This window comes from Octodon degus, unplaced genomic scaffold, assembly GCF_000260255.1.
Source record: "Octodon degus isolate 3935 unplaced genomic scaffold, OctDeg1.0 scaffold00220, whole genome shotgun sequence".
Lineage (NCBI taxonomy): Eukaryota > Metazoa > Chordata > Mammalia > Rodentia > Octodontidae > Octodon > Octodon degus.
In genome coordinates, this window is record NW_004524796.1 from 2,979,481 (window position 1) to 2,990,193 (window position 10,713).

The following is a 10,713-nucleotide window of genomic DNA, read 5'->3' on the forward strand; positions in this document are numbered from 1 at the left end:
TGCGGCCCTCCTTTTTCTCTAATTTTGGTCCGCAAACTTAGGTTATTAACCATCCAGAAGACAAGCTTATTGTTATTACCATATAACTTAGGCTGTTAAGCTTAACCTCACTATCTGTCTGCATATCAAAGATTTTAGGCATACTATGGAACAGGTATTTTTCATCAAGTATTGATATGTTGAACTTTAAATCCCTACATAATGTGATGAAAAAACATTTAAAAATTAGAATATATTTTAAAAATAGGCATAAAGAATTATACACTTCTTATGTTTACACATAAGTCCAAAAATCTCAACATATACAACCTTGAAGCAGGACAGTTCTAATTTTAAAAATACATAAATCATTCTGAACAGAAAATTACTCTTAGTTATGGTTATTATTTTTTAAACATCTATTGCTAGTCAGTTGATGTATTTATTACAATCTTTTGTTTAATTTTATGGTTGGTTCAAAATAGGACTATATCTATTTCATGTCTGGGGAAAGAAGAGTCTCAAAGTGTTAAACTCCTACTTAGTGTTCGGATGTCTTTTCTAAACAAAAAGAAATAAGCAAGAAGGTGAAAACTTTAAAAATTCATAAAATTACTTGTTATAATCTATCTTAAGAATATTTAAAATTCCAGATACAAGAAGCTCAGAAATATGATTCATGCCAAATCTCTTTCTGACTTGAACAATTTCTTTTATTGTGCCTGTATTTGATCAACTTCTCTGTGTAAAATGAAATGTTAAGTTTTCTTTATTTGGTATGGGGTTTCACTACATAGCTCAGGCTCCTAGTGATCCTCTTGTTTCAGCCTCTCCAGCATTGGGATTACAGGTGTGCGCCACCACGCCCAGTATCTCAGTGGCCAGCTCACTGTGGGGCTGGCATGGCATGCAGTACCAGGTATCAAACCTGTGACCTTGCACTTGCCAGGCAGGTGCTTAGACCACTGAGCTCTCTCTCTCTGACCCTAAAACAATGTGTTTTATTCATGATATATTTCTTCTGCATCTATACATTATAAGAAAAATAGATTAATTGTTTGGTGGGATGGTTAAAAAGATAAATACTTGTGAAAGACTCTAAGGAAAACATACCGAAACATTTCCTTATGGTGATGTGGGACCCTGCCTTCCTCTATGGCTTGCTACCCACTCTCTGGACCTTTACCTGCTTGCTTAAGCCACTATTAACATAGATATATGCTGTGCTGGGGCAAGTAGTAATATCTTTAAAATATCATGTTTAAATTTGTTTAAAATTCTATTTTGTGCATAAAAATATAAAATGCTTTAATGTTGCATAAAAGGATGACACATGGATAGTTGTGTGATAAAATACGCTGAATTGTTCTTATAGAATCCAGAAAGTTGGTGTTTGAGTACCGCAGTCCAACTCTTTCAGCTTTTCTGCATGATTGAAACTTTCCAAAGGGCCAGCTAAATAGCTCAGTGGATTAAAGCACCTGCAAGTGGATGCAGGGTTTGGGAGTTCAATCCCAGCTGTAATCCCAGCTCTTGGGAGGCTGTAAAGAGGTGGATCACTACGAGTCCGATCTAGTAGTGATACCCTGAACACCCTGTAGACCCATCCCTAAAATGCAAAATAAATAAATAAATTGAAACTTTCCAAAAACAAGTACATATCAAGGCCTCAAATAGATTTTAAATCAAATCTCATGAAAATTGCCAGTCTTAATAGGGTAAAGTTTTTCCTTGGCCTAGTGCTTACCTGAGGACGGTATAGTAATTTGGAAATTGAAAATACAAGCTTCAATCAGAGTATTTACCCTAAATGTTTAGGAAATTAACTTCCTCAAAGGAATTCTAATCTCAAGAAGGATAAAAACAATAGTAGGTCCCCATTTGTATTCAATAGATTAGCTTTTGGGGATAAAGAAAATTAAATTATAATGTTAACATGCCAGTCTATACTTAATAGTGAGAAATTTCACCAAGATGGAAATGTATGAAAGAAATTCTGATTTATCCAAAAATGCAGTTTGTTCTGTTGGCCCTTAGGCTTTTCTGAGAATTTAAAATGAGTTTTAAGAGCACAATTTCAAAATTAATACTATTGCATAGAATAAAAAATACAAATGTTTATAAGTACAGTACATTAATTGGTGAATGGATTTTTGAAGATTCTATTTTAACACTTGTACTACTAAAACTATAATAATTTGAATAATCAGCATTGCAATAGCTCAGTCAGCATTCAAAATTAAATTTTGTATAAATATAAAATTTCAATGTATGAAAAAGATAATATAAAAACTACTGCTCTACTATTCCAGGTTCTTTAACTCATAACTAGAGGTTATTTATTTATTTATTTATTTTATGTATTTGGTACAGGGTCTCACTATGCAGCTTAGACTCCTAGTGATTCCCGTTTTCAGCATCCCCAGCACTGGGATTATAGGCATGCACCACCATGCCTGGGCCGGCTCAGCTCTCCCTAGGGCAAGGCAGTACAACATGTGGTTCCGAGGTTCAAACCCTGATCCCTGCACTTGCCTAAGCAGGTGCTTAGTCTGCTGAGCTATCTCGCTGGCCCTAACTAGGTTTTTGAAGCTAGATTTTATTTTGTACTGGGGATCTAACTTGGGACCTTGCACTTGCCAGGTAGGCACTCATGCCACTGAGATATATCCCGTCCTATATTCTTTTTTTTTTTTTTTTGTGGAACCGGGGATTGAACTCAGATCCTTGCATTTGCCAGTCAAGCGCTTATCCTACTGAGCCATCTCCCCGGCCCCTCCAGTCCTATATTCTAAAAGTATTCAGAGCATGCATATTTTAGGGCAGGTTTGTGCTTCTCTAAAATTAGGCATCTTAGCAAATAGTCCTCTCAATGCAATCACCACAATAGCATTTTCCTTTTGTGCCACCCAACACTTTGGTCCATAAACAAAGTGTTCAATAGAATCATGGACTTGACCAACTCTGCCTCTGTGTTCTCTTGGCCTTCACTAACCTTAAACCACCCTCATCCAGCAGGACCTCTCACTGGTTAATGGGCACGTGGGACATTCCCACCACTTCGCACTCAACCCTGAGTTAGGTGACCAGTCAGGCAAAGGCGAATCTGCATCAACTATCCAGTTGGTAAGTGCTCTGAGCCAATCTGTTGATTTGACTTCCTTCTTTCCATTATTCTTCAAGGAATAGATGGAAGCCCGTGATGTGGGTAGAGTAGGAACCACTCCTGGTTTGCCTGTTCTTGCCCATGATAAACACTGGGATTACGGCCAGTGCCTTGGAAGCTGGTTAAGGATCTCTGTTTGCACGCGCTGGAGATCTAAGTCATTGTTATCTGCTCCACTTTGAAACATGACAGATTGGTGGATTGATCAATTTTCATTGTTTTGTTTTATAAGTTTTCATGAAACAGCTGACCTTTATGTGTTCTATTCTGTTTAACCTTTAACCAGTCTAGGTTGATGCAAATAAATGTTGAAAAAAGCTGTTGAACAAACATTAGTTTGTGTAGGACTCACTGAGGTGTTCAATTCACAATGTGGAAGAGAACTGATTTTGTTCAATGAGTCATTTTATAAGAACCTTAGATTCTACTGTATTTTTATAATAAAATGGTCCATATTCCCAAGGCTCAACATAAAATTCCCATTCTACTTAAAGAAACAAGTAGAGGGAGAGGCCAAATATGAAAGCAATAAATAATTGTATGTCACCATGGATCTTGTAACCAAGGCTTTGATATAGAGGGTTTACTGCTAGCTGAGAGACACAACTGAACTCATTATGAGACATTAACTTAGCAAAATAAGTGTGGCAATGGGTTGCAGATCTAATGCCAACTTAGAGGTTGGAACGTAAAAATATTCTCTTAAATGATTTTTGAAGGCTTTATTATTTGTAACAAATGATTGCCTTCAGATAATTGCTTAGATATTTTAAAAGTGGTCTTAAACAAGATAACTTCAGGCTAGGATTAGTTTTAAAATCACTTTATGGTGGGTTTCATTATCTCCGAATTGAGGATCTCAAGCCACAAGATACACATAAGAAAGTCTCTGATCTGAACTTAGTGAGCTCTGAACTATTTGAGCATTCTGTATATTCACTGTTAATTTCACTACCTAAACTGTAGGATCAACCTAAAGGCAAATAGAAAGCATATGAATTTACAGGATTGTTTGATGGGTTCAATTTCCCATTTTCTAGGAAAATAGAGATTGAAGGAAAAAACCTCATAATTCTCAATTAACAAGGAGACTTGGGTGTTTGTTTGTAGTTTCTTTTACATAGTATGACAACATATAGTTGTTTTTGGAAAGAAGTATTCTTTTATTAGACATCTGAACTCCTTTGTTTTAGTGAAATTATAAAACATTTTATGATAATTGGGTTTTTGAAATAATATAAAATGATTAAATTGGATTTTCTGTTTTGTTTTCCACTTAATTTCAGGAAAGAGGCTTGAAACTTTAATAACTCTCTCCTGTGTGTTCAATTTTATTTTTTATCCTTCATTCCCCAAAAAGAAACATATCTTTTGAATAGGTGCTATTATATGTGTGTACACTACTTTTCTTCTTTTCTATAAAATGCTTGTCTCACATTACATTTGTGTTAAAGTTTCCACAATTTTGAGTGAGAAAATGACATGAATATTCTTTTAAAAGTATATGTTTAATGCTACATGAAGGGGATTGTATTCACAATGGGTTACGAATGTTAAGTATCACGAGTGTCTTCTAGAAACTGAACTGCAAGCCAGTCTTTGAAACAAAATCTGATAATCCTAATTCATACCACAGAAGGCAATTACAAAATCTCCTTCTCTTTCATATTAAGCAGTGAAAATTTTAATAAATCTATTATTTTTGTAATTCTACTGATGCATTTTCTATATTGTTAAAATTCTTTCACTGACTAGAAAAGCAATTAAAACAGAATGTTATGATTCAATGAATGAATGAGATATTAAGTTTATTTATATGGGTTTCTTCTCCATCTAGAACATGCTACCAATTTACAAGTAGAAAAATGAATCTTAGATCTACAGCCCACCATGCAGGAAATTGAACAAATTAGGTGGAGGACTGTTTCTTTCTCAGCTTTTGGGCTTCATAAATGCTCATGTAACTTAAGTAGGAACTACAGACTGCCTCACTAGCCTCCAACCTCGGTGAATGACAGTGATCCGCACAGCGTGTTGGATGCAGCTAAACTCGGCAGTGTAAAAAGTGTGTTCTCTTCACCTACTTTCAGCTGGACATGTATTTTGTCATGAAAACCTAGTTGTAATATAAGCTAGTATATTGAAAGGTGTTGTTTTAAAAAATTAACATAGGTTTTAAGATGTTTCATTCAAATATAAATTATTTGCCTTTGATCAGTTATTTTTAAATTTAAAATAGAAAGGCCCAGAAGATTCACAGACAGCTGAAATCTCTGTAGCAAGCATGACAAGATCCAACAGAAAATGTGAGTGCCATTTTTTAAAAGTTACACTTTATTCTTTTTTTTTTTTTTTCTTTTCCTAGATTTAAGACAGCATCTACAGGGTCTCACTATACTATGTAGATTGTACTACTCATAGTCATCCTCCTGTCTTCAGCCTCCCAAGGGCTGGATTACAGGTGCACGCCACTGCTCATAGTCTCAATCACCATCTCAGTGTGCCCCGGGAGGGGAGGCCAGCACGACAGACCAGGGATTGAACCCTGGTCGCTTGCTCTGCCTAAGCAGGCACTTTAGTCCGCTGAGCTACTGGGCCGGCCTTGCACTTTAAATGTAGTAAGCGCCATAGAAAGCATCTTAAAATAAGTGGTCAAAATTATATTGATTTCACATTGCATATGTATTTTATCAAAAACTTTGCAAAAAACCTTCAATTAAGACATATCTGTCTGTTTTCCTCAAGCACTTAAAATTGCTCCCCTGCAATCTGCAATTAGGATATATATCAGGGTTATTATTATTTTCATATGACTTTAAAAACTCTTAATTCACCATGAAATATGGAGACATCACTTTTTCAACTTTTATCATAGATAATTGAAAATTGCACACAAATATCTATCTCCTTTATTATGGTGTCATTGACATGAAGAGCTCACATCAACAATGTCTCATTTTTCACATCGTATTCTGTACCTCATTTGTTTCTCTCACTTTCCATCAATCTTTTTTCTATGATTTTTACTATTTCTGAATTTAACTTACCAATTGTAGGTAGAACTTAATCTCTACTTATATTTCTGAATAATTCTTTGAAGTTTTTGTTTTCTTTTGTTTTGGTTGTCATCAGTTGCTCTTAAATCTATTTATTTATTTTGCATTTTAGTACAAGTTCTACAGGGTCTCACTATAAAGATCAGATTTGTAGTGATCTTCCTGTTTTTAGCCTCCCAAGTACTGAAATTATAGGTGCGCAGCATCACGCCCAGTCTTAGCTGCCCTCTCAGTGTGCCCCAGGGGTGGGGCCAGCACGGCATACCGAGAATCGAACCTCTGTCCCTGTTTCTGCCTAGGCAGGTGCTTTAATCCACGGAGCTATCTGGCTGGCCAAAGTTGCTCTTAAATCTTTCTCCCATTTTTCTCATTTATATCCCACTGTTGTGACATAAACTTTCTCATATTTTAATGTCAATCCAGTCATGGTTACTTATTCATATTCTTTCACAATAAGTTAATCAACTTTAACCACCATGAGTTCAACAAGTTTTAGGTACTAGGCATAGTGAAGAGAGTCTGTCAGTTCAATTCTCCTATAACTTATGGAAGCAAGAATAAATATTACTCAAATTATAGAAATGAAAAACCAAATGTTTGAGTGGTTATGCCATTCCTCGGGCTCACACAGCTAATAAGCTCCAGCTTTGGGGAGCTAAAGGAATATTAGCACACTAACAATTTCTTCATAACCACTAATTTATCCTACACTTGTGAATTCTTTCACATTCTTTTATACACTCAAGGAATGTTGGAACGAATGCGATATTTTGGATATTATGCATACAGGCTTAAATGAATTTTGTTTATCCAGAGTTTGCCATGTATTTGGGGTTATAAATATTTTTAATATATTGTGTTAGTGTGGCTCATGATGAATATTCTAATTGTGTAATACTAACTCATATGCTTTCTTTGCTTCAAAACATGTTGTTACGTATTTGTTTCAGTTATGCCTTCAGGACATTGTTGACAGCAATTTTCCTTCTAAATTTTTAATCCCAGGATTAATTTAGAAGGCTTGGAATGTTGTAAATCTACAATGAAGTTCTTTTTAAGAAAGGAAAGGGAGACAAAGGTGTGCCAAGTCAAATTAAGAGCAGGGAGTGGAAACTAGACCAGGAAGTAACAATCATCCTATCCAAATATTTTGCAGTCTTCATATCCTCCCACTACACGTATCAAACTTGGGATAGGGAAAGAACAGTGAACAAATCCAAATTAGAACATATAACTGTCCCTTTGCCAGGAAAATGCTGAATTACCTTCAACTATTTGATGATTTTTTTCATATTACCTCATTGGTGGAGCTCAACTTGAGTTCTGAAAGGCAGGATGTGAAAATCCTACCCATTGTCTGATTTAAACAAACAACAACAAACCCCAAATAATATTAATTCCAGCCCTTGTTTTAGCATGGAAAACCTCTGATAGTTCAGAAATGTAGAACTGTATATATCTGCCAGGTATGTGAATGAAGGTCAAATATCATAGGTATTTCTGTAATGAGTACATTCAATTACCAGCAGATGCCTATCTTCTTCTAAACAGTATTTTTCTTAAAGAATGCCCACAATGCTTGCCTTGTGGTTTACATGCAAATTTGTATATTTGTCTCATGGCTTGTTACATATCCATAATCTGACATTCAGAAACCCATAATGAGAGATAATAAAATAACAGAAGCAAAACAGGCCACATGTTTCCTAGCAGAGTACATATTCTCTAAAATTTGAATATGTTCTGTTAATATTGAAACTATGTGTAGGCACATAGAAATCACAACTTTACTTGCATGTTATAGTGTTACTGAATATATCACTTTACATTAAAATAATTTTTTTCTTTTTATAATGACTTTATTTCTCAAAATGGACAGGTTGAGCCAAATGATTTGATGCTGTCCTTGGGCTCTGAGAGCTCTAGGCTATGCCAGTGTGAACTCCTTGAGTTTAATAATTTAATATTTAATCTGCATGTTTAGGTCTGTTTCTGAAATCTGCCAGTTGTAATAAAGAATAAAGTGAGTTAGTGAAACAGAAGAAGAATGTAAGTTAGTCCTTCGTGATATTTTATAAATATGTATGATTTTTTCCAAGTCAAATGCACAAGCCACCTTTGTAATACAGTCAACACAGTGATCTCCTGGCTGAAAATCTAGGCTCTGATTGGTGTTTCCTGATGTTATTTTATAGGGTGGGATATGCAGTGTACCAAATTACATTTTCTCAATGAAAGAGCTCACCACATTATAATATGGTTCTCCTCCGTCTCGGCACATGTGTGGGTTAGAACCCAGAAAACAGCCTCTTTCTATTTCTACTAAATGCAATTATCAGAATAATATGTTCAGTTCTAACAGTACCAAGAGCTACTCCTTTCCCCTATAACACAGCATCTTTTCAGCTGAATAACTAATGCAGGTTCACAATATGCTACTTGGCTAAGGACCACTCTTTTCAAATGGTATAACTGGGCAGTTGACTGTCAGAAGGAATGTCATCCTCAAAATTCTTTTTGTGTTTGTGAGTTCAGCTCTATTACTGAGTTGAAACACACAATCCAGGTTTTTAAAATCAGAAATTCTGTCCATTAAACTGGAACCCACTTATGATCAAAATTATTTCATCAACTCTCTCCTGATCAGATAAAGGGCATTAGGCAATAGAATCCCATGAACCGATCTAGTAGGGAAAGATGCTTTTTGGAAGAAAGTACATGGAGTAATTGTGCCTAATGGAGGAGGCCAAAAGGATGCTCATGGTTCTATTGTGGTCACAGTAGTGACACAAGTGAGACACTTAGGGAGGCTCATCAGCACCAGTCACCAAAAACAACACGTTGATCACACAGTGGCAGAAAGCACAGTGCAGCAGGTGGACCCAAGCCAGTCAGACTTGGAGGACGAATCCTGGAAAAATCAACTCCTTTGTAATGAAAATTCTGTAGCCTGACCTCCTGATGCCACCTCATTAATAGGATAAATTTAAACATAAACAATATAAAATGACGTAAGTATTCCAAACACGGCAAGGCCCTTAGATTATTTTAAAATGTAACTTAAGAGACACCGATGGCAAAGTCATCAGTAGCATTTTGAGAGGTTGTAATATTGTTTTTATTTTCTGCTCTTGGCTTAACTAGAAAAGATGATAAAATAATAAATGTGAAAGCATAATTTATCTCATGATTGTTTCAACCAGTAAGAAAATAGTCACCATTTGAAGCCCATCGGTTACCACGGTTGCATCTTTTTTGTTTTGAAAGCTGAAAGAAAGCAAAGTAATTAAATTAGATGGATTAGAAGGATATGAAGAGTGGGTGGGAAAATTGACAGTGTTTGAAAGATTCCATGAAACATATTGCACTTTGCTAATGCTTCTCACACTTTGTTCGTTCCTTAGGCAAAACCATGAACTTATTAGCAGTGATGATACTGGTTGGGGACAGCCTGCATAATTTTGCTGATGGCCTAGTCTTAGGAGCAGCCTTCTCATCTTCATCTGAGTCAGGAGTGACCACAACAATTGCTATCTTGTGTCATGAAATTCCACATGAAATGGGTAAGTTGGACAACAGAATCAAAAATTACTCTGCTGTTTGAGAAAGTCATAATGTATTAATTACAGCTATGATTTACTTGGATTATCTTGCCAACATATGATTGAAAGATGAATACTTTCCATTTATGATTTATTTAAACCATAAGAGGAAGAGAACTCAAACTTCTGGACCTTGAGGTACAACTTAAGTAGACTCCTTACGCTCATTCCCAGAGTCAGAAACAACTCTGTCTGAATCCCAGAACATTCTATATAGAAAGAGAGTCATTCAGAGAAATTGCATTTTAAAGAACTTTGGCAAGAACTTAGATCTCCATATTAAATGTGAGGAAAATACTAAGAGGGGAACTTAACTCATTATGTTAGAACACAGGGCAATGACACAAAATAACATTTAAACCACAGCCAAGCCATGGTTTCATCAACCTAATTTATATAAAATGTTTACAGTGAAGCATAAAATTGAAATGACAAGCGTATGGTAGCAAATACACATAAGACTCTTTCGCTGGGTAATCTTAATAGCCCTGTATTTCAAATTCTGCCTTCCAGGAACCAAAAGTTGGTAAAATAGGGATTTCACAGAAGGCCCCCAAAATAGTAGAGATGGATTTGAACAAGCACAGGCCCCAGGGAGAGGGCTCTTAGCAACCATTCTTTCTGCTTTTTCTTTCAGGTCTACAATGTCCCCTGAAGTACTCTGGGTCTATTTCCACAGTCTTGACACACTTTTTTTCCTTTTTTTTTTTGGACAGAGTTTTGCTGTATAGTTCGGGCTGGCCTTGAACTCATTGTGTAAAGTAGGCTGGCCTCCAATTTATGCTAATATTCCTGCCTGCAGAGTACTGGGATTATAGGCATGCACCTCCTCCACACCCAGCTACCAATACATTATTATTTATTATTTTAATTTTAATTTTTAAAAATTTATGTATTTGGTACAGGGTCT

The 10,713-nt window shown here is 35.7% G+C and overlaps 1 protein-coding gene across 1 annotated transcript in view; it reads left to right on the plus strand.

Annotated features, from left to right (window-relative positions):
- The window catches only part of Slc39a12 (solute carrier family 39 member 12), an 83,992-nt gene that overhangs the window by 30,997 nt on the left and 42,282 nt on the right, over positions 1 to 10,713 (plus strand). Inside the window, exons 7-9 of the mRNA XM_004645208.2 lie at positions 2,995 to 3,105; positions 5,385 to 5,451; positions 9,606 to 9,764. Of these exons, the coding sequence (XP_004645265.1) occupies positions 2,995 to 3,105; positions 5,385 to 5,451; positions 9,606 to 9,764 (337 nt within the window). The remainder of the gene's footprint in view (positions 1 to 2,994; positions 3,106 to 5,384; positions 5,452 to 9,605; positions 9,765 to 10,713) is intronic.